The sequence below is a fragment of the Cryptosporidium ubiquitum genome, assembly GCF_001865345.1.
Source record: "Cryptosporidium ubiquitum isolate 39726 chromosome Unknown contig_2, whole genome shotgun sequence".
In the NCBI taxonomy this organism is placed as follows: Eukaryota; Apicomplexa; class Conoidasida; order Eucoccidiorida; family Cryptosporidiidae; genus Cryptosporidium; species Cryptosporidium ubiquitum.
This window is the reverse complement of record NW_021639842.1, coordinates 291,532-314,934: the sequence shown is the minus strand read 5'-3', so window position 1 is coordinate 314,934 and position 23,403 is coordinate 291,532. Positions and strand designations below refer to the sequence as shown.

General features: G+C 33.5%; 11 protein-coding genes across 11 annotated transcripts; 8 read left to right on the top strand and 3 right to left on the bottom strand.

Moving 5' to 3' along the window:
• Nucleotides 1-432: 432 nt before the first annotated feature.
• On the top strand, nucleotides 433-1,833 carry cubi_01019 (nucleolar protein NOP5 NOP58-like pre-mRNA splicinig factor PRP31; the record flags this gene model as incomplete). The annotated part of the gene is made up of 1 exon (XM_029018031.1): nucleotides 433-1,833. One exon carries the CDS (start codon nucleotides 433-435, stop codon nucleotides 1,831-1,833), a length of 1,401 nt encoding a protein of 466 aa, XP_028872982.1.
• A 101-nt stretch (nucleotides 1,834-1,934) lies between these two features.
• cubi_01018 (phosphatidylserine decarboxylase) lies at nucleotides 1,935-3,051 on the bottom strand (the record flags this gene model as incomplete). Its single annotated transcript, XM_029018030.1, has 2 exons — nucleotides 1,935-2,870; nucleotides 2,920-3,051. 2 exons carry the CDS (start codon nucleotides 3,049-3,051, stop codon nucleotides 1,935-1,937), a joined length of 1,068 nt encoding a protein of 355 aa, XP_028872981.1.
• A 1,105-nt stretch (nucleotides 3,052-4,156) lies between these two features.
• On the top strand, nucleotides 4,157-4,927 carry cubi_01017 (40s ribosomal protein; the record flags this gene model as incomplete). Its single annotated transcript, XM_029018029.1, has 1 exon — nucleotides 4,157-4,927. The coding sequence occupies one exon, from the start codon at nucleotides 4,157-4,159 to the stop codon at nucleotides 4,925-4,927; it is 771 nt and encodes a 256-aa protein (XP_028872980.1).
• Nucleotides 4,928-5,470: 543 nt separating this feature from the next.
• cubi_01016 (ion transport protein) lies at nucleotides 5,471-10,834 on the top strand (the record flags this gene model as incomplete). Its single annotated transcript, XM_029018028.1, has 1 exon — nucleotides 5,471-10,834. The coding sequence occupies one exon, from the start codon at nucleotides 5,471-5,473 to the stop codon at nucleotides 10,832-10,834; it is 5,364 nt and encodes a 1,787-aa protein (XP_028872979.1).
• Nucleotides 10,835-11,049: 215 nt separating this feature from the next.
• On the top strand, nucleotides 11,050-12,291 carry cubi_01015 (uncharacterized protein; the record flags this gene model as incomplete). The annotated part of the gene is made up of 4 exons (XM_029018027.1): nucleotides 11,050-11,078; nucleotides 11,236-11,775; nucleotides 11,822-12,014; nucleotides 12,070-12,291. The coding sequence occupies 4 exons, from the start codon at nucleotides 11,050-11,052 to the stop codon at nucleotides 12,289-12,291; spliced, it is 984 nt and encodes a 327-aa protein (XP_028872978.1).
• A 443-nt stretch (nucleotides 12,292-12,734) lies between these two features.
• On the top strand, nucleotides 12,735-13,214 carry cubi_01014 (uncharacterized protein; the record flags this gene model as incomplete). The annotated part of the gene is made up of 1 exon (XM_029018026.1): nucleotides 12,735-13,214. One exon carries the CDS (start codon nucleotides 12,735-12,737, stop codon nucleotides 13,212-13,214), a length of 480 nt encoding a protein of 159 aa, XP_028872977.1.
• A 373-nt stretch (nucleotides 13,215-13,587) lies between these two features.
• Nucleotides 13,588-15,389, bottom strand: cubi_01013 (RING domain-containing protein; the record flags this gene model as incomplete). Its single annotated transcript, XM_029018025.1, has 3 exons — nucleotides 13,588-15,029; nucleotides 15,097-15,178; nucleotides 15,366-15,389. The coding sequence occupies 3 exons, from the start codon at nucleotides 15,387-15,389 to the stop codon at nucleotides 13,588-13,590; spliced, it is 1,548 nt and encodes a 515-aa protein (XP_028872976.1).
• A 76-nt stretch (nucleotides 15,390-15,465) lies between these two features.
• cubi_01012 (uncharacterized protein) lies at nucleotides 15,466-16,407 on the top strand (the record flags this gene model as incomplete). Its single annotated transcript, XM_029018024.1, has 1 exon — nucleotides 15,466-16,407. One exon carries the CDS (start codon nucleotides 15,466-15,468, stop codon nucleotides 16,405-16,407), a length of 942 nt encoding a protein of 313 aa, XP_028872975.1.
• On the bottom strand, nucleotides 16,408-18,426 carry cubi_01011 (tRNA adenylyltransferase; the record flags this gene model as incomplete). The annotated part of the gene is made up of 1 exon (XM_029018023.1): nucleotides 16,408-18,426. The coding sequence occupies one exon, from the start codon at nucleotides 18,424-18,426 to the stop codon at nucleotides 16,408-16,410; it is 2,019 nt and encodes a 672-aa protein (XP_028872974.1).
• A 544-nt stretch (nucleotides 18,427-18,970) lies between these two features.
• On the top strand, nucleotides 18,971-20,173 carry cubi_01010 (choline kinase; the record flags this gene model as incomplete). Its single annotated transcript, XM_029018022.1, has 1 exon — nucleotides 18,971-20,173. One exon carries the CDS (start codon nucleotides 18,971-18,973, stop codon nucleotides 20,171-20,173), a length of 1,203 nt encoding a protein of 400 aa, XP_028872973.1.
• Nucleotides 20,174-20,673: 500 nt separating this feature from the next.
• cubi_01009 (PPM1G-PROV domain-containing protein) lies at nucleotides 20,674-22,596 on the top strand (the record flags this gene model as incomplete). Its single annotated transcript, XM_029018021.1, has 1 exon — nucleotides 20,674-22,596. One exon carries the CDS (start codon nucleotides 20,674-20,676, stop codon nucleotides 22,594-22,596), a length of 1,923 nt encoding a protein of 640 aa, XP_028872972.1.
• Between the last annotated feature and the right edge of the window lie 807 nt (nucleotides 22,597-23,403).

Here is a 23,403-nt window from a genome sequence, read left to right as displayed (position 1 = left end):
GTATACAGATCATCTATAATGTGGAAAGATTGAAAAATTAAAATAAGACATTTTTAAAGATCTACTTATTTTTATTTAAAAATCAAAATTGACAAATTTTCGTGAAATTAATGGCTTTTAGTTATAATAAAAAAATAGATCAATAATTAAGTTATTTCATAACTTAAGAATCTATTCTCACTTTTTCATGTAATTCGTGGATATTAATTAAATAAGTTACCGCTTAGTAGGTCATACCATTGTTGGCGGTACGAGACACGTAATTGGGTCGTCATTTTGTGACCGGTTTCTTAAAAAATAAAAGGTTTGACAGGAGTCGATAAAAGAGCATTTTAGTAAGACTCGTTATAAAGGTTTTGTGTAATTTTAAGAAAAGGGTAGAGACCTTGAATAGAAGCCGACTATAGGGGAAGAAAGAAGTAGGTACGGAAAATGTTGGTACTACTTGAAACACCGGCAGGCTACGGGCTGTTTAGAGTGACAAACTCAAAATTATTGAGTATGGACACGGATGAAATTGCAGAATATTTTCAGAATCCGGACAAGGTTCAGAAGTCTATTTCTTTGGAATCCTTTTTAAGATTTAAAGACACAAAGTCAGCATTAGTTGAGGCAACAGCTTTAGTTGAGTCAAAATTAAGTAAAGGTCTTTCTAAGTTCATTAAGAAGAATATTCCAAACCCTGCCTCTGAATCTCTAGCTGTTGCAGATAAGGTACTGGGCGGCCTTATAAAACAAAAATATGAAATTGACGTTGTTTATAATCCTAAAATGCAAGAAGTCATGAGGGGAATCAGAAATCAATTAACTGATTTACTCACTGGGTTAACTGAAAAAGATATGAAAACTATGGCATTGTCCTTATCTCATTCTCTAGGAAGATTTAAGTTGAAGTTTAGCCCAGAAAAAATTGACACAATGATTATTCAAGCTGTAGCATTATTAGATGACTTAGATCGTGAATTGAATAACTATGCAATGAGATTGAAAGAGTGGTATGGATGGCATTTTCCAGAACTTGGAAAAATTATATCAGATCGCGATGTATATGCAAATTGCATCAAGGTAATTGGTTTCAGACATTGTACTCGTGACGCGGATTTACAATCTCCACCATGTAATATTCCAAGTGAAATGGAAGCTGAAATTAAACAGGCTGCGGAAATTTCCATGGGAACAGAAATTACTGAGGAGGATTTGAAGAATATTATAGAACTATGTGATCGTGTGCTGGAGCTTTCAGAGTATAGAGAATCTCTATCTACATATTTGAAGACAAGAATGTCTACAATTGCTCCAAACCTTACATATATGGTCGGAGAGCTTATAGGTGCACGTTTGATTTCTCATGCAGGTAGTTTAATGAACCTTGCAAAGCATCCCTCTAGTACTGTTCAAATTCTGGGGGCAGAGAAGGCTTTATTCAGGGCACTTAAGACTAAAAAAAGTACTCCAAAATATGGACTTATATATCATGCGGCGGTTGTAGGACAATCTGCACCTAAACTTAAAGGTAAAATTAGCAGAATATTAGCAGCAAAACTTTCACTATGTATTCGTGTTGATGCTCTTAATGATCAAAATGAACCAACCGTAGCAATTGAGAACAAACAATATGTTGAGAGAAGATTAGAAGAACTTAGCAACCAATTAACTTCTGGTCGTCTCTCCTCTGCAGGAGGAAACAAAAGACCATCAACTCCCTCATATAGCCCCGTTAAATCTAAAGCTCTGGGTTCTTACGACTCATCAATGGATGTTGTCGGAAGCAAGAGAAAATCATCGGGAGGTACTCATGAAGAAGGTTCACCAGACAAAAGAGCTAAACATTAGTGATTCGCATTTTATATATTTACAGTAGCTTGTATAAAAGAATCTTTTTTTATTTTCTTTTGTTTAGTGACTATATTATGATTAATGCAACTAAAATATATCTAATCATTAAATACCTTTCCTATTATTTGTCCCAACTTTAGTTTCTCACCTTTATCCACATTGAACTTAAAGTTTCCAGGAGCTTGGAACAATACAATTATCGTGCTACCTAAATTAAATAGACCCAGCTCGTCCCCCTTGAGGTACTTTCCTTGATTTCTACAGTCTTTAAAGTCAGAATACTCAATTAATTGACCACTATTGCCTTTTTGTAAATAATTTGGGCCCATTCCTCTTTGATTTGTTTTAAGATTTGGAACACAAAACAACTTAATATCTGAAACTCCATGTGCAGCTACAGCTACAATGTACATTTTTCCATGTTCCCATTCTGATTTGATTACCACTCTTTCATTTATAGAAAACAAATTATTTAGTCTTGAAGCAATACCTTTAAAAACTGGAAAACATTCTCCTGAAACATGCCTTACATTTCTAATTTCAATATTGCTTGGAGAGTGAAATCTGTGATAATCTTTTGGACTAAGGTAAATTATTGCATAATATAAATTTGACGATTCTACTAAAGAAGCAAAGTTTTCTTGAAGTAATTCTGAAACTCTGAACGTTGAACTTTTAACTTGAACGCATTTATCCGAATTTATCTCTCCAAACTCAATTATCCTCCCCTCACATGGAGAAGAAATTGAGTTAGGATCTTCAAAATCCTGAAATACTATCTCTGAAGGTTTAATTGATCTCGTAAATAATTCGCCTATGGACCTGTAGGAATCAAGTGAGCTTGCATGCTTCTCTTCGAATTTCTTTATTTTTTCATCTTTTGAACATCCACCTAGTGAAGAATCTGTATACAAATAATTGCTAATCAAAAATCCATATATTGATCTTCTAAAAGAAACAGGTAGATTAATATTAAATAACTTCCCTAAAAATCTCGATCTTGACCTTCCAAACAGTGATCTATAGAAAAAAATCTGAAAGGAAATTAACAAAGTTTTGTGATAAAATTATTTAAGAAAATACCTTTTTATAGTCAGAAAAATATTCGCTATCCTTTGATAGTGATGCTTTATTCATAAATAATTTTTCAAAAAATGTATAAGTCCCAATCGTACCAAAAAGAAAGATTGATCGTTTTGAAAATAAATATGGCATATATTAACTTCAACTGTTCATAATGCCGTTCCCTTGAGTAATTACTCCAGGTTTATTTTTTCTGAACATTACTATTTGTTTTTTCTTTTTTGCCAGGCATACGAAAGGAAAATACCAAATGGCGCCAAACTGCTCTCCTACCCGCAGTATTTTTGATTGATTTAAAGATAAAAAAAGGATCTTTTTAAAATTGATCCTCATTCAAAGCAAACTCGTCAATGTTTATCCGTGAATTCATCTAATTCCTTAAATAATTATTCTGATCTACTGAAATGTGTTTTAATTGAGCTAAAATGTTGAGTGATTTCTCCCTTGAACTAATGACAATATATAGTGCCTCACACAAAAAAAAACCCTAATAGCTAGACAAACAACTAACCACAATGTCAACCTTACTGAGCCGTAGTTCAGAGGATATTTAAGCCTCCGGCAGAAACGGTATTCAACGAACACTAGGTGAACTCGGTTATTTTGTTTACTTTGATAACGAAAAAACCCAGAAATTAGCTTCGAATTGGTATTTCCGCGATTTCGCAGACGCATGAGTAATCTCACAAGTAATGCTTTAAAAATAAAAGTACAGATATACGAGAGTATTCAATTACATAAGCCCGTAGTACATTTTCAAACGACACATATAGGTATAATTCATGTGATCAAATGGCAGCAAAGAAATTGTTTATTAGTTTCTTTTGAGATAAGAAGTGTGTTGTTAAATCTAACAGTAATTCAACAAAAACTGGAAAGCCCAACTCGAATATTGTAAAAAAGCTGAAAGGAGTGATCCAAATGCTCGTTAAAATTCATGGGTAATTTAACGAGAAAATTACTTTAAATTAAAATGCATAGAACTTTTTAACATGGCTTTTCAATCCGGGAAGACTATTGAGGCGGCGCCACAATTAGAGACGTCAGTAATATATTTTAGAGACGGAGACAGATAAACTTGTCTTGCGGTATAGTAAAGTTATTTTTTTTTTGTCAAACAATTTAAAGGAGGCAAAAACCAGTCGGAATTATCACGTAGAAGAAACCTAGCCATTTGGTCTTGGTAATTAATTTTACTTGAGTAAAAAGTAGAAGAAAGAAGTGATTATACAACAATATGCCACCAGCAGAAACACGTAAATTAGACGACATCGCGAAGATGATCGTATGTAAAACTCATATTGGTACTAAAAATGTCGAGGATAAAATGCTCTCATATGTCTATAAGAGAACTCATGAAGGTATTTTCTTGATTAACTTGGCCAAGACTTGGGAAAAGATCCAAATAGCAGCTAGAATTATAGCAACTATTGATAATTTGGCGGATGTAGTTGTGGTTTCTCAAAGACCATATGGTTCAAGGCCTGCACTCAAATTTGCACAGCATACAGGAGCTCACGCAATGGTTGGCCGTTTTACTCCAGGTACACTCACCAACCAGATCACTCAGAAATTCATGGAACCACGCCTTTTGATCGTTACTGATCCACGTGTAGATTCACAGGCTGTTATTGAGAGTTCTTATGCCAACATCCCAGTTATCGCTCTCTGTGATACTGACTCTCCATTACAATATGTAGATGTTGCCATTCCATGCAACAACAAGGGTAAAGAATCCATTGCTCTTATGTACTATTTGTTGGCTCGTGAGGTTAATTTCCTCAAAGGTAAGACTGACAAATGGGACGTCATGGTTGACGTTTTCTTCTGGAGAGACCCAGAGGAGTATGAGAACTCTGCAATTGGAGCCGATATGGAGCTTAATGATGGTATGGGAGTTGACGTTGAAGGTGCAGCTGTTGACAGTGCTGCTGCTGCAAATGAATGGGGTGGTGTCTCAGGAAGCTGGGGAGGAGCTGCGGCTGACGAATGGAGAAATGCTCCATGAATTATTTAATCGGGCAAAACCGTTTATTAGTATTTTCTCCTTATGATAATAATACCTAAACTTTAATCTACGTTTCAAATTTTTTAATTTTGAATAGTTTTATTTAATGTCGATTATTTACCTGCTGTTCCAACCTAGTAATTAGAAAACATTCTTCTCCGATTCTACCGTACTGTTTCCTATATATATAAGCTTTTATTCCGGATTTGCTACGTCTAGGAAAAATAAGTAGTGGATATCGCACTAGATAAAAGGAGTAGAATGAATTATGACAGAAATTCTAGATCCACAAATTAAAGCAGTGGATTTTATGTTTAAATTTTAGTAGTTAAGAATGTATATTCTTTGCCATAGACGCCAAATCCACTCATGATCTGCAAATATATTTGGCAGTCTCTAGGTCTCAAGAGACTTTGTGTGGCAGCCTGGCAGTATGCATTGGCGCCTAAATAAATCATGAAAATTTTTGTATTTTGTGATTCAATATTGTACAGAGAATGAATTAAAAAGAATAAATTGGAAAAGTGAATGAATTAAATAATTATGGTTTCACCACTTTCTTGGATATTGACATTTTTGTTGGTATCTTATGGGCTTTTGTTGTTGGTCTGCCATTGGCTATTGTTCAATAGCATTGAGTGTATTGTGACTTTGTTCATTGGGGTGGGTATATTCATCTGTGCAATTTTATTCGTAACAATATGCAGAATTTTGTTCTTCCCTGTTAGTACTTTCCGTCGTATAAGGAGCCAGATACATGTTTTTAGAAGAAAATTAGCAAGAAAAAAAGCTTTTAAATTTAAAAATTTTCAAGACTTTGAAGTGCAAAGAATAACTATAGATGATGCTGAAGATAGACGAGAACTACCAGAGAGAAAAGAAAATTCAAGGAAGTTTGATAGCAACAGATTTTTTTTAGATGAAACGATTTCAAGTACTGAGAATTTTTTTGAATTACGCGAAATAGGAGTTAGTAAAGAAACCCTTAGTGGCAAGAGTAATTGTTCGGGATTCACGAAGAAAAACAAGCATAACGGAGGATTAATTTATGCGGAACCTAGCGTGAATATATTGGCTAACGCAACCTCATTTATATCTTCAGATGCAAATTTACATGAGGAATCTACAGAAGATAATTTATATGTGGGCGGATTTGTACCCAAATCTTGTAAAAACAAAAAGATAAAGTCTTCAGAATTTTCTGGACATGGGAGTATGTATTTTTCGTTCATTGGAGACTATATCTCTGTTGGAGAAAGTAGACTGAATTTCGATGAAGAGGGTAGCATTTTCTCAAAAAAGTTGAATACTATTAGAAGTAGAGTGATACACATGTATGACAGATATTTTTTGAGAGGACTGACAGCTTTCTTCTCCAAAGACTTCGTGCAGGTTTCACTCTTTCTAATCAATATAATTTGGGCTCTTCTTTGGGGTTTAGATTCCTCATATTTAACCAGAGAATCTTTTGAAGACCCATGGAAAGTAAGAAAAGGAGTTGAAACACTACTTCTATTTGAGGAAGCGTTCCTATGGATCGCAGATATCTCTCTTCTGTACAAAATTCTGGAAGAAATTTCTGTTTTAAGCCGTGGAATAAACGGCATTATAACTTTAAAATACCTAATAACTTCAACAACATTTATTCCATTACTGGAAATGCTGACTACATCTCCAATATTACTTCTAATGAAATATTCAATTGGATCTGGATCTGTTACAACATTTTTCATGATGGGATTTTTAAGGTATTTCAGGATATTAAATCCTGTCCCAATACTTTCAATTTTATTATCTTGGTCCTCGGAAGTTATGAGAATTTGTATCGTGATTATTTGGACAATTGCCTGTGTAGTATTAGGTTTTTCAGGTGCAATGATGATCATTGAATCTCCTAAACCAAAATTCACAACATTATTTGACTATTTCTACTATACAATTATTACAATTTCAACAGTGGGATATGGGGATTATACACCATCAAATTTTGTTTCAAGATTAATTTGCATTATATTAATTATTTTTACTATTATATATGTCCCGAATCAAATCAGCAAGCTTGTGCAGTTAGCTCAGACTCCTCCAGAAACTATGGGAATTTGTAATATTGGTGTATATGATGAAAGCATTTTTGAAAGGGATCACATTCATACTACACTAGTATTAGTAATTGGATCTCCATCTGTCAAACATCTCTCTTATTTGCTAATGGAACTTAATCAACTAAATGTAAATATTGATTATATAAAACAATTTAATGGTAAATCTGGAAAAATAATCAGATATCAACCAATTGTAATGCTCTTAACAAACTCAGATCCACGTGATTATTCAGTTCTTGTAAAAAAATCACAACAAGCACTTCATACACAGCTTTTTGTCAAGAAAATCAAAAGTATAGAGAGCTTAAAGGAAGACATTGATAGTATTAAGGGTTTTATATATGCAATATATTTTTGGAGTGATGCAATTAATGCAAAGGTATGTTTATCAGAAAATATAGCTCACGAAGACAACAATTCCCAAGGGACTAAATCCACTAGGTTTCCTAATAGTAATATAGGCCAGGGTGTTGATACAAAATTATTCAGTGCTGATCAAGTTTTAGATCTTGAAAGAAACACAATGATGATATGGTACGCAGTTAGGAAGTTTTTGGATTTGAAAGAATACGAACTTTTATATAGAAGTAAAGAAACTGGGCTACTTTACAACTCGTCTAGCTCAATATTAGGAAAGAAAAACAGAAGGAACTCTGAAAATAAAGTGGATGGTTATCCAGACCCTCTTTATATAAACTCTGTAATTATTTTCAACGGAGAGAACTCAGATTTTAAGCTTGATAATGTACTTAGAGACGACCATTTTTATGATCTTCACGGAATCCAAGATATCAACACAGCAAGGAGGAACGTAATAACAAACAACCCAAATCTACAAGCTCCAAAGAATCCCGAAGAAATTAGTAGCTATCTTTTTTATTTGTCTAAGGTTTCCGGATCCGACCATCAAAGTAATATGAAAAGAATTACAAACATGGTGAGAGATAGGTTATCCATAGAATTTAACAACAAGCAAAATTCATTCAGCATAAACCCAAAATCTGCAATTGATGAGCAAAGAAGTTTGTATACTCCAGTTTACATTGCTGAGATTAGGTCCAGGCTACTTGCAAAAACTGCTCTTTGCCCAGGTTTTTCCACTCTATTAACCAATCTTTTTAATACAATTAAAATAGAAGACTTAGAATTAGGAGAATCACTATATAATTCGATTAACGGAATAATTAGCGATTGTGGGGGATGCAGATTAAACCAAGAATATCCAATTTCAGTACCTGAAAACCCTAGGAAACAGTCTAAAGCGATCAGTGAAGATACTAATCAACTGGAATTTGATAAAATTAGCGTATTTGGTATTGAACTTTCAGAACTTGAAAAGGGTGCATTAAATAAAATGGCAACTATAGATGAGACACTCTTATATAATTCCTTTGATACGGCTTCTCAATCAGGAATTCTTACTAGGGATTATATCAGAGGTACTCACTGCGAGTTAATGGAAATTCCTCTTCCAAGTCACTTAGAAGGAATGCAATTTCTCCAAATTGCATCATATATTTTCGAAAATTATTCAATGATTTGCATCGGAATAGCAGTGGAAGTTCGCGAGGAAACAAAAATTAATAAAACTGATATAAGTAATTTTGAGGATGATTCTGCAAATGGAGAATTAAATAGTGAGATTGATGAATCTATTATTGGGAATTGCAATGAGGATGATGAGCATTACAATTTTATTATTACTTCTGAAGATGATGATTATCATCCAAACACTAATCATTTCAATTCTGAAAAAAACAATCCCGAAAAAGAAGATTCACCTGAGTCGTCTCTGAATAAAGACTCTACTGAGAATGAGAATATTGATTCTGAAAGGTCCAATAATAAGAAATTAAAATTATTCCCAAATAAACTGAAACAACCAAAAATTGATGAAAAGATTGGTGGAAAATATGATTTTGAAAGTCCAACCTGCCCAAAATATGATAAGAAAGAGGAATCAAGGGTTTTTGGTATATGCAAAAAAAAAAGGATTCTAAATCCAAGTGACTTTATTTCAGGAAGAGGGTGGAAATATGGAGACATGACAATAGAAGAAAGTACAGAAATTAGTCTCCTTATAATTTCTAACTCTAGGAGAAAAGTATTTTCACTAATTCATGAAAAAGATGACCTTGATAAAAGAACAGAAAAATACAAAGAACCAATTATCCCACGTGCAAAACAAACATTGAATTATATAAGGCTTTGTTTGCAGGGTAAAACAAAACTGATTAACAACAAGCTAATTATTCCTTCTTGGAGAGTAGAAACTCCTATTACTCCAAGAATAAGGAAAAAGGATACTTTTGGTGTAAATTCAAACCAATTAAGAGGACAACCACCAAGCCCAATTCACAGAGAAGTAAAATATTCAAAAATATCCAAAATTGAAAAGATTGACATACTTTGCCCTTCAAAAATACAAGGTTATATTCATGGAACAACTTTTATTTTATTGGTTTGTGAATGGCCAGAATGCCTTGAAGAATTTCTAAACGGGATTGTTCTTAATAGATCGATTCCTGTTGGTTGGGAGTCATATAGATATAGCAACAGGAGCTTCAAAACTAGTGTCCCAACTTCAGCTCAATCACTCATTCTTTCAACAATAATTGTTTTTCTTTCTAATGATCACAATGAAAAATATTTACAAAAATCCATCGTTCCGCCTGGATGTATTGGAGTTTATATTAGGGGAAGCTCTTCAAATGATGAAGATTTGATTAGATCAGGGCTTTTTTACGCACATTCTATAGTAGTTTGTTCATCAAACTCTATAAATAGCGACTCAAAAGTAGTAACAACTTGTTGGAGGATTCATTCTCTAATCAATATGAAGATTCAAGCCGAATTTGTTCTATTAAAGAGTAAAAACTCTAAATATAGTAACAAAGCTTGCAAAATCTTTAAATACCAAAAAAAGGAATTATCAAAACCAGGAAGGGATGGATTTGAGTCAAAATACAGGGATTTGAAATTATTTGACGCCAAGTGGAATATGTGGCAGTGGAAAGTTACAGCTAACCTTGCACAGATAACTAAAAAGTGGCTTTTTGAGGGAGGCCATCTACCACCCTGTTTCTTCCCTGCTATAATTGCAGACATAAGATTTGAAGAATCACTCCCATTATTGGATAACACATCGTGGATTTCTTTAAATGAGTGGGACTTCTCTACATGCCCTACAGTTATTTCTGGGAGAGTCCTCACTACTGATATGATAATTCCAATGGTTTACAGAAACGTTAGAATTAACCCTTTATTAGCTACTTCTGATTCGATGAAGCCTTTGTTAGGATATAACGAAAAATACAACTTTTTTAATAGCCCACTAACTTATGATGATCAGGCTAGAAATTTTGATTATCCGAGCTCTGGGATCAAAAGATTCTATACTGCAGTTAGTAAAATAATGCCTGAAAACGACACATTTCCAGATTATACAGAATGGGGCTCTCTAGAGCTTATTTCTGTTCCACAACAATTTCATGGGAGCAATTTTTCAACGCTTTTCAAAGAAATGCTAAGAATAAGTGGGATTATTACAGTTGGAATTGTTAGAATAATTGGAAATAATACGGATGTGCCAGAAACTGTAATAAATCAAATTAAATTAGATGAAAACAATCATATGCAAGCAAATTACTCAAAACTCACTAATTCGTATAGGCCTAATTTAAATAGAGCTTCTCCCAAATTTAACATAAACAATAGAGTTTTATTATTATCACCTCATCCAAAGCATACTATTTCAAAAAATGATCTTATTTATGTGGTGACGCCCATAACTAAGATTTTTTGATTCGAACAGTCTTCTTCTTTAAATACTAAATAAAAACTAAAATTAATGATTTATTTTTGTAAGATATTAATTGAATTTTACATATAATATTATTGTTTTTACTAATTTATTTACTTTTCTCATTTAAAGCCTTATTTACATGCACAGTTGGCGCGCAATATGTTTCTTTCATTCTTATTTATATTTTGGCCAAATTGATAGAAATAACACTTTAAATGGACGATTCATTAGAATTTACATTAGAGTAAGTTTTAGTAGTTGAGTTGTGGGCTTGCCTTATAATATTTTTAATGAAAAGGCTCCCCCACTCATACGTAAAATAAAGAAACATTACTTTCACATAGAAACATTTGTGAGAATTCTGCACCGGGAGTTGCAATTGGGATTTTGGATAAATTCAGATATTATTTTGAAGATTCAGAAAGAGGGCAAGCTGCAATTGAACGAATTTCAAAGGATCATCTAGAAAAATTCTCACTTTTAGTCCCAATAAGAAATTTGGATATAAATTTAGATGCCACTTTTTGGGGCGTAATTAGCAAGTATTCAAGAGTTTATGAAGAAAATCAAACAGAGAATAAAATATACAAGTATTTAGATCCATTACTTTCTATTAAGATAGTTATTCAACCGAGCATGCTAGGAGTTATTGATATTGAAAAAATAGAAATTTCTTCAAAATCCAAACTTGGTTATTTTCGTAAAGAACTTGAAAACGTATTTCTTGATACCCAATTATTGAATTTTGTCAAAGAGGTTGAAAGCAATTTAGGAGATGAACAAGGAAACTACTCTGAAAAGTTCGATTTTAAAGATTTTAAAGTCCCTTTAAGAAGAACCGTTGTTTACGATTCTGAACTTATCCCAAATATAAGTCAAGGTAAAAAAGAAACACTAATAATAGTGAGAGCATCAGCTAATTTAAAATATTGCTCTAACAAGTAAGTTTAAATTTTCATTTTGGTCTTTTTGATTTATCCACATTAGAACTGGATCTTGGCACAGTGAATGGAAATTTGAATTTCCTGAAAATGATTCACAGGAAACTTTAAAATGGATTGGAAGTATATATATGCATTCCTATAACTCAGAGTGTGGAAATTCTCACTTTGTTTATAAGAATGATAACATAATCGTAAATATCGTCTCTAATAAGCATTCCTCAAAAGAACTTATAAAGGTGCGTAGAAAGATAAATTGAATGTTAAAATTTAAATAAACAAATTCTTTTGTAGGACCCATCACTTTTTGCAAAGCTATCTTCAACAATGATCTCTGAAAAAGAAAGATATATCCAGTCGAAGATTAATGATTCGGTTTCACTATTCAAAAACAAGTATATAAAAAAATTGAGGAGAATACTACCTATAAATCCTATAAAATTTGACTGGGGAAGGTGTTACAACTCTTTACAAGACCCACTAAATGAGTCTATACTGAATAACACGAATTTCTAATTTTGATTTTTAAATTATTTTTAGTTTTAATCTTTTTTAAATATTTGTGGCGCCTTTTTGAGTGCTAGTACTTTAAGTGCTAAATTGCTTCACATTAAAAAAATTAGTTATAACCTTCACTTTGATTCAAACATTGAACTGCTGAATTGTTATCCTTTTTCAAAGGAACATAACTTTGTTATATGGTTACCATCTTGGAATCCAATATATCTTAATAACAATTGTTAATTACTCTTACTATAAGTAAATTTATGAAGTTCACAAAATTTTAATTAATATATTATTAAATTATTAAAACCCAGGAAGTATTTCATTAGTATGAAACGAGATCTTAATTAAGAGAGAAAAAGAATTCTACAGTTTATTCATCATAATTTTTATCATTTTCATTAAGTTCTGAACCAAAACTTCAAATTGAAATTTTCTTATACACTCATCATTAGATGAATTTCGAAGATCAAATCGATACAAAAAGGGAGGAAAATGTTAAGGTACCAGCAGGGAATGAATTGAAAAATTATGGAGGAACCGAAAATGGTTTTGAAACTATTCACCCCAAATCGGAGTCATTTTCTGAAATAGAAGTCAAGAATGAGGAAAGAGGAATAAAACGCCGTTTTCAGCCAAACCAATTTCTAAAGTTTTCGAGTTTAGTATTAGTTCCCGGAAAACCTCGAAAATGGAAAAGAGTCCAGAGGAGATTTGGAAGAAGTGAAGGTGCATGGTTATATAGGTGGGAATACATTCCCGAATCCATTGATAACTTGTTTATGGAGAACCTTGAATTAATGGCCAGAGGAGTAGTTGGCCCAAGAAGAACTGGAAGAACTACTAGAGCTGTTTCTTTTCACATGCGTGAAAATCCTGCTGGGCCTAATCAGATAAACATGTTTGAACTTGAAGGTAATTATGAGCAATCATAATAAAAAAAATTTGATGATTTGCTTGAGAGATATTATTTCGAAAATTAATTATTACTTTGTTAGTTTGTTAGCTAGGTTATTCCTTACTATTTAGTTTAATAACAATATAATTTCCCTAAAATTTTCCACGAATAATTGTAAAATTACTCTTATTTCTGATTAATTGCTACTTTTCAAGCTAATAATTGACAGTTTTATAATATAAGAAACCAATAATTACGTTATTGTCCGATCAATCTGAAGATCAAAAAATACTAAAATAAATTTTAGAATCAATATTATAATTAGCTCAAGGTAAAAATACAGACATAATTAAGACAAATAAATAATTATATATAATTCAATATTAAATATTGTAGCTGGATTGTTTTAACTAGATCATCCTACAAGAGTTCGAATTTCGAATCGTATCAATTGGAGTGAAATCTGAAATTGATTCAGGATCTAAGTCGTAAGATGTCAAATCTATTCCAGAATGGTGAAGTTGGTGAATTCTCCTGTGCGCTGAATTATGAAAATCATTTATTGTATCGTCTGAAGAAATCGGATCTTGATGGGTTGTTGTATGGAAAGTTTCCGTTGTAGATATTGTGCTTGTAATCACAGGTAGTTGAGATGTAAAAGTAGTAACTTCTCCTATTGGAGTTGAGAAGTTTATTGTTCTAAAGCTGGCACTACTCAAATTGTTGTTAGATGTCTCCCTATTTTGACTATGTTCCTGTTCTTGAGAATTTATTTGAGTATTAACTAATTCAGTTTCTATATGAGGTTCTTGAGATTCTGAATTTGTAGATTGTATATTATTATTCGGAGCGGTCACAGAGTTTGAATCATGTTGAACTTCATTCTGAGTTCCTAATTGGGTACCTGCTTGATCTGTAGATTCCAGAGTTGAAGAAACATTTTGAGTTGAAGATCTTCTCCTATTTTCGTAGGATACATCATCCGTTGGGAGCTCAAACCTGCAAACTGGGCAAGAATTATGTTGGTTTAACCAAGGAAGAAGGCAATTCGCATGAAATATGTGATGGCAAACCTCCTCATCTTTTGAAAGACCTATTACTTCATCACCAATGTTATATTCGTCCTGGCATATAACACAAGGGCCACACATCTTGATTCTGGTAATGTTTTCTTCTGAAACGGTTTCTCTAGGAAGCTGCTCGACGACTTGGACTGAAGCTGGTGGGCTTCCAAAACGATTATTAGGATCTTCAGCACTAAGGGCTACTGCAAGAGCATTCTCCATGCTCTCAACTAAGTTCGAAAGTGTGCTTCCTGCAAGAACATCTCCAAGAGGGAATTCTCTAAATTCTCCGTTAAGCCCAACCATAAATGTAGTTGTACCAGGATTCACTGTCGGTACTTCACCGGAAAATGATATTGCTTGGGCGTGATGAGAATTATGTTGTTCTTGGTGAATTCTTGTACTGTCACTCGGCAGCACAGAGTCAAATGAAGTTGGGGTGTTATGAGAGTTCCGCAAAGAATTAGAAACTTCTGAAATTAACCTGGAGAGCAGATTATCCGCCCCTAATTCAGTACTTGATTGAGGGAAAGATGAGATGTTTACCCAGGAAGATCTAGGAAGAACTGCTGAAGAATCTTGGAAATTACTAGGGTCTGTAATAGTAAAAAGAGAAAATCCCTGGCCTTGTTGAGTATCCGAAACTAATAATTCAACAAAGCCGTTACTCCCACATTGTGGGCACGTAAGATCTGTATCGTTACTCTGACTCTCATTAATTCTTACATTATTTTGGCAGGCATGGCAAAAGTACCTATTGGAAATCGAGTTTGATACACTTACGTGCCCTAAAGCACCGTTTGAATCAGTGTTGTGAATTTTTACCTAAAATATGTCTTCTCAGTGCCAAGGCACCGGAAGTCAGTGATATTTGACAATAAATCGAGCTTCCTTGAATTTTAAGTAGAGACTTTGAAAAAGTTGTAACCTGGCCAATCTAAAAGTAAAATTCGTTTAGGCGAGTAGATTCCGAACTGAAATTCCGGCTTATTAATGACAAAAGTTAATGAATTACGCAGTAATATTCCCAAAAATAATTTAGGAAGCACAAAACTGAATCTCGTTGTTATTTTTCCATCCTAAATAAGAAATTGCGCCGCCGTCTAATTACTGTACTAAATTACACACGAAAAAGAACAGAATAACATGAATAGACGTTTTTCAAACTTTTTAAAAGTTTAATTAATTAATAAAGCCCTAATAAAAAACTTGAAGTCAAATAATATGGGAAATTATTCGAAATATTTATCAATTGTCAAGGAAAAGAATACCGTGGACGAAAAAAAGGTATTAGCTGACTTCGTGTATGAGAAAGATCCAAGTATTGACACGAAAAAAATAACCCGACAAAAGGTACCAGGGTTTCCTTATGCGGAAATTTGGGACGGAGTATTCTCAGAAGATGAATGCAATGCAATGATATCGTCTCTTGAAAAAAGTGGGGAGTTTTCTTTCTGGAATCCAGGAAATTCTGCTAAGAAGAGTTACAGAAATGTGGATACTATTGAGGGAAATATGTATTCCCTATCCAAATTCATTTGGGGAAGAATTAAAAACGTTTTTAATTTTCATGAATTTGAGATAACTGAAAATGATAGTTATAGTGAGGAAGATAATGTTGGAAAATGGGAATCAATAGGGATTTACGAAAAGATGTTTTTTGGAAGATACCAGGACGGAGGCCATTTTGGGCCCCACACGGACTGCTCAGTCTGCATAGACACAAACACTCGTACTCTTTGGACACTTCTAATATATTTGAACACGGTCCCAGAGGAAGCAGGTGGTGCAACCTCATTTGTGGACGAATCCCAAAAGACACAGAAACGATTTATTGATGAGTCTGGTCGAGAAAGAACAAACCCAAGTAATGTGATTACCAAAGTACAGCCAAAGGCTGGCAGAGCTGTGATATTTTTTATCGCAGACATGCACGAGGGTGAACCCTTGTGTTCTGGATACACGAAATATATATTAAGAACAGACATACTTTTTAGGAGAGTAAACCCCATACTAACTAGTGAGGCCGACCAAAAAGCATATGTTCTTTGGCTAAAGGGGAAGGATTTCATATATAGAGGGGAATTGGAGAAAGCAAATGAAATTTTTAGAGAGGTTTCAAAAATATCTCCTGAACTCGCAACAAAATTTAAATGCTTAAGCTAATTAAAGAGAATTCAACTCTAATGTTTCTTTGAAATTTTCATGGATAAATTCCATGCATTCTGAAACTTCTGTGGGAGTGTGGTTTTCTGGATCTTGTGAAAAGGCCATAAACCACAAAAAGCTAAGATTTATAATGAATTTATATTTTGGTCCTTTTTGGAGTTGCGGAAAATGTTTATAAATCAAATGTCCGTCTATCGGGTTTTTAAAATTGTAAAAATTTGCCATTTTGATTTCAAGAATTTGTCTGATCAGATCCATATAGGGGTGAGAGTTAAGTAAATCCAGGAGCTCCGCGTCTGACCAACATCCTAAATTATGAGTCTTTAGTCTTCTAATGTGAATTATATCCAGGGAAAACAAAACAATTAACATTTCGAGCCAGAGGTTCCCAGTGTAAGACACGAAAATTCCAAGTTCAACCCTTCTTTGCAAGAACTCGTATCTTTTTTGATCTTGGGCATGTTTGTTATTTGTATGTTTATTAGTTATGCTCTGTGCCTCTAAGTAGCTCTTAAAGTATTTGGAGTAAAAGCTCCAAATTTCTGGTAAAAGTGAATCTCCAATAGAGTTTAAGAATTCTTTAGAATAAATGTCAACTTTAAGTTTGTTTCTATTCTGGTTTTCTACTAAGGTAAAGTTGGCCAATTCATTTAAAGAATCTATTCTAACGACTCTGTGAACAATTCTTAATAAAGAATCAAATAGTTTCATTACTGAGTTAGTAATTTTGTTTGAGAGTTTCAATGAGCTTGATAGTATGTATTTGGCCAATGGTACTTCTTTACTCTTTTCATCCCTATAATAATGGTGGAAAAGAGGAAGCAGGAAAGAGAAATATGTAGAGACTCCCCAATTCGATTCATGCTCAATATTTAATAGCTTTCTAATGACCTCTAATTTCTTAGAATCAAACATATTATTAAAGCAATTACTTAAATTATCCGAGTTCAATGCCTCAATTATTCTGTGAGTTAATTCGACCAAGTACGGGCCTTGGAAACTCCAATCTCCAAAATCTGAAAAACTATTATACTTCGAATCATTTATGAAGCTATATATTAACTCATTTTCAGGAATTTTGAACACGGAATCAACCAAATTAGTGTTAACTATTAACCGAAGGCCGATTGCAGGGTTCCCGGTATGTTTGTTTGAAATCATTTCGTGAACCTCTGATCCTACTCTTTCTCTACTTATCTTGGTTTGCAATGCATCGTGAAGAGATTTATCCCTGCATGCATTTAACAATTCCTTTTCTAACTTAAAGTGTAGCCTAGAAGTGAATCTGAAAGCCCTTAATGCTCTAAGAGGATCATCTAGGAAAGTCTTCATTGGGTCTAATGGGGTTCTGATTACTTTATTATATAAATCTTCGATTCCTTTGCATGTCAAGTCCTCGATCTTTCGTTCATTCAAATTATAGAAAATGCTGTTTATTGTAAAATCTCTCCGAAAAGCGTCCTCCTCAGCAGTTCCGAGACTAACTATTGGGATTCTGCTTTCCAAAGTGTATATCTCCGATCTCAAGCCAACAAAATCAATACTAATATCATTCCAAGACAGTGTTGCAGTTTCTAGGTGCTTGCTTTTTTCTGGATCTCTATTAATTATCCCCACACTATGTTTAGGGTAGTTATGGTAAGTTTGTAACCACATATTGAACCCCAAAGCAAACTCCTTACCAGAGATATCGTCCAATGCTATATCTACATCCTTCTTAAATATTGCAATTTGCTGATCATCGTAATCATCCTTATTAGTATTGTTTTTTATATTATTTAGGTTAATAAATCTTAAGATCTTGTCTCTGACCCATCCCCCTGCAACTCTGACCGTTGTCTTTAAATTGTTAAATTTCGTATAGTCAATGAGAAGTTTGAACAACTCATCCTCCGCCTCATTTAATTCAATATATATTTTGTTGTAGTCAATATTCTTTTTAATTTTTTTCTCTGAAACAAAGTCTTCGTAGTCACCTGAAGTAATATATAGCTTTCTTTTTGAAAGATTTGACATATTTTTTTTTTAATAATAATGGTATTACATGATATTAAAGAAAATTTTTTGACTTCATGAAATTCAACACAAAAAAATTAATATTATTTTTAACAAATATTTCTACATATTAAAGAATATAAATTAATTAATTCTAAAGATTTTTTATTTATATTATTATTTCCTGTAATTTTTTCCGCTTAAATTAATACATTACCCTCGTATTACACAATATTAAAAATATTTTATGAAATATTATCAATAAAAGAAATAACTCATTTTTAAGGATTATGAACGGAATATTTCTTCCAAATTGACTTTTGACTTTATTAGGGTTTAATAGTTTTGAGTTATTAGCCAAAGTTTATAAACAATATCAACTGAGTGAAATTATTAACCATCTTCCAGGACTATTTCTAATACTACTAATATTATTATTTCTATTATTACTGTTACTATTAAAACTCAATAACTATTTAATTTTTTGCTTTTATTCAGATTCTGCTTATTTTTTATTGAAAACTAGAGAAAAGATTTAAGAATACTAATTGAACCATAAAAAATAATGCCGTTCCCGAACAAGAAAATCCAACGAGGAGACAAACTATCAGAATCAATTAGATCCTTTTCAACAATTACGGATACTGAAATAATAATAGGTATCTGCCGTAAAAATATTCCAGGTTGGAAAGATATTAATGAGACATGTATCGAAGTTAAACAGATCTTTTCAGGGCTCACAAACCAGCTTTTTGTTGTAAGTATTGTAAATGAATGTCTAAGTTTTTCTTTAAAACATCCAAGAATTCTGTTTAGAATTTATGGTAAGCATGTAGGAAAATTCTATGATTCCAAAGTGGAGCTAGATGTCTTCAGGTACCTGAGTGATATTAATATCGCTCCAAACATTATCGCCGATTTCCCAGAAGGGCGAATAGAAGAGTTCATTGATGGTGAACCTTTGACCACAAGCCAATTACAGCTAACTCATATATGCGTTGAGGTGGCAAAGAACATGGGATCTTTGCATATTATCAATTCAAAGAGAGCAGACTTCCCTTCAAGGTTTGACAAGGAGCCGATTCTGTTCAAAAGAATATATCTTTGGAGAGAAGAAGCAAAAATCCAAATGTCCGGGAACAACTTTCAGATTGATAAGGAATTGTATTCCAAAATATTGGAAGAGATCGACCAATTGGAAGAATTAATTATGGGTGGGGAAAGATTCAGTATGGAAAGAGCTTTAGAACTCGAATCTTATTCCCCTGCGTTTTCCTTGGTATTTGCTCATAACGATCTCCAAGAAAACAACCTTTTGCAAACACAAAATAATATCAGAATGATTGATTATGAGTATTCAGCAATTAACTTCGCAGGAGCTGATATTGCAAATTATTTCTGTGAATATATATACGATTATTGCAGCGACAAGGCCCCGTATTTCAAGTTTAATTATGAAGATTACCCATGCGAGGAACTTCGAAAACTATTTGTTTCTGTATACTTGTCTCAGACACTACAAAAACAAATCCTACCGAGTCATAATATTGTTCATATTATGACTAAAACTGTTGAAATATTTACCCTAATCTCGCATATTACATGGGGATTATGGTCTATTGCGAGAACTCCTGGGTACCAGCCAAACTCTGTTGAATTTGACTTTACCGAATATGCAAGTACTCGATTTATTCACTATTTACGAAAAAAGAAAGAACTTATTGATCAGGGAATATTACCACTTAGCAGTTGGATACTTAATTCATAGTTTCTGGCTATTAGAGAATTTTAGTAAGCAATAAATATTAGTACTTTTTTGACCTCATATTACTTAAAAATCATAGCCTATAATGTTAAATTGCTACCTAAATTTTCGGAAAATTTCCGAAAACCAACGAATATTTTTTCTAAACAATTTCCAAATTTTTGAAAAAGTTTATTTAATTTTTTCGATGATTCAATCTTCAAATTCCGAGTTTTCTTTAGTGCAAACTCCCTGCATGCACAACTCCTTAAGTAAAAAAAAATTAAATGCCCACTTTTTTTACCGCTTGTGGCGCCCACTCTGCTTAGATAGGTTATTTATTTGAGGGGAAAAGGTGTAAGGTTGCTGTAGTCGAAGGTAATCAAAAGATTGTGCACAAACTGTAAGTTATATGTAACTAGAAGGCCAAAAGAATACACTTGGCAGACAATTTTTGGAAAAAAATAGTCTTTGCTTTAAGCTAATAAGAACAGTGTTCGGTACTAAAACGAAAGCTAATAAAGATGGGTATGTTTTTAACGAAACCCTCTACAAATAAACATTCTGACCAAGGTGGAGATTTTGATAAGTATGGTGTCAGATTTGGCGTTAGTGGAATGCAAGGATGGAGGGTTTCGATGGAGGATGCTCACCTAGCATTACCAAGATTAGATAGGCATCCAGAGCTATCTCTATTTGGTGTCTTTGATGGCCATGGTGGGTCTGTAATATCAGAATGGGTCTCAAGGCATATTGATTCTATTTTTCAGCAAGAGCTTGACGCAGTATTGAGAGAAATGAACTCGAATGAAATTAATCTCGGCCCAGAAAAAAGCAAATTGCCAAATAAAGTAGTTGCTATTTCCGAAGCCCTCCAAAGAACATATATTAAACTAGATGAGCAAATGGCTTCACCGTCATCTAGACCAGAACAGAAAGCGATATATGAAAAGAAGAAATCCTCAAGTGATACCAACCCCCCAAAAACATTCCTCCAAGAACTTTTGGGTGGAATTGATGGTCAAAGAAGAGTATTGAGGATGGTAGAGCAGAATGGAAACCGTTGCCTTCAGATTGTTTCCTTTAACGGTGATGAAGAATCTGGTTCATCTGAGAATGAAAAGGTAGAAGAAGGTAAGGTGGAAGAAGTGGATGAAAGTAAGGAATCTTCTGATAGAGTTGAAGATTCAAGTCACAATTGCCATCCAACTGAGGGGATTTCCTCGGCTGGCTCTGATGAGAACGGGAATTATTCTGACGGGATTAAACCATTTGAAAGTGACATAAAACGAGATGATGGCACATTTGAGGAATCAAATACAGGATTTATTGATGATGATGGACTTGCAGATGATGATGGTTATTTGGAAGATATTTCTGATTCTGGTACATGCGGTCCCGAGCATTGTGGAACTACTGCAGTTGTCGCAGTAATTCTTCCAGATGAAAATGATGGCTCCCCTTATTTAATTGTTGCGAATGCAGGCGATTCAAGGGCAGTCTTAAGTAGATCAGGCCAGGCAATCGCACTTTCCCATGATCACAAGCCTGAATTACCATTGGAAAATGAGAGAATTTTAAAGGCTCATGGAACAGTTGAAAACGGTCGTGTAGATGGTAATTTGAACATGTCTCGCACACTTGGAGATCTTCAATATAAAAGTGACACATCTTTAAGTCCTGAAGAACAAAAAATTACTGCATTCCCAGATGTTAGAATCATCCCCCTTACCAGTGAGGATGAGTTCATTGTTTTGGCATGTGATGGTATTTGGGATGTGGTAGATAATCAGTTATGTGTTGATATTGTTCGTCGTAAAATTTTAAAACAGATTGAAGCCTTAGAGTCTGAGTATGCCTCAAAAAGTGAAGAAACAAATGTGGACGGCCATAAGGATCGTGAATTTGGTTCCATTGAATCAAAAGAGCAGCTTTTTATTAGCTCCAAGTTAGATGGTTCATTACCGATACCTGCTCTAACTGCAATACAACTTTCAAAGATTTGTGAGGAAATTTGTGATGAGTGCCTAGCTCCTAATCCTGTTGAGAGTGAGGGAATTGGCTGTGACAATATGACATTAATGATCGTCCAATTGGGACCTAATATTAGAAAGAAATCCTCGAACTGTATGGTATCTACACAAATTGGGTCTGCTGTTGCCAGGAGGTTGAATGCTGCTGCCTCTGCCATTGAGACTCAAATATCACAAATGCAACAAGCAAATCCAACTGATTCTAATTCTGGTAACTCTTCCGACGATGATGGAACATTGAGGAATGAGCAGCCACCACGCACGGAAACACAAAATCGAAAGGCTCCAGATGCAGTATTAAATGCTCCCCTTCCGAGCGTCTCTTGGATTCCAAAAAAGGAGTTCAATGTAACATTATATGGTTATGGAGTCGATGATGGTAGATTTGACAATGTTCCCGAAGGCAGACTCTAATCAATATAACTAGAGAAATTAAACAAAGGAAAAAATATAGATAAAATGAAGATAAATAAAAAATAGATATTAAAATATATTAACCTTAATTTATAGAATACTTATATGAATTTATTCATCGAAAAGAATCTGCTCATTTACTAAAATATTGGTTAGTACCTTTTGAATTGAACACAGAGTTCCACTGCAATGTACTACTCTGCATGGTATTTTTTCTTCATTTGAGACATTTGCTAAAACCATACAAAGTCTGACATAATTGCTTATTTCCCTATTGCAATTGATTATCATATATCCAAGCTTCGCACTAAGATAAATTACTAAAGATATTTAGAGTTAATGGGCAAATTATTAATTTAATTAGGTATTATTCCACGATACACGACTTAAATTACGTGAAACGTGTACGTGCAGTGCTCCATTAGTTTCCAACATCCCAGTTTCCCTCCTATGTTTAAAGGGAAATTTAAGATTGATAGATGAGTCGGAGATACACATGAACATTTATGAGACCAGCTTTTTCGAATAAAATTTTATTTTTTTATTTTAAACTTACTTTTTATCGTATACAAATAAGAAACGACGCCAAATAAGTCGTTCATAGTTTTATTAAATATTTCTCTGAATTGTGATTCGGTTGCATTAGTATCTTTGGGGATTGAGATAAGGAACCAACGACTCTTTCTCCTCATTTTTGTTTCATATTACGTTTCTAACATACCCTGTTCTTAATTCATTATTTTCCATTTATTTTTCTCTAATTCTGAATTGGGGAGTCTTCCAGAGGTTGGCGGGAACACAAAATGT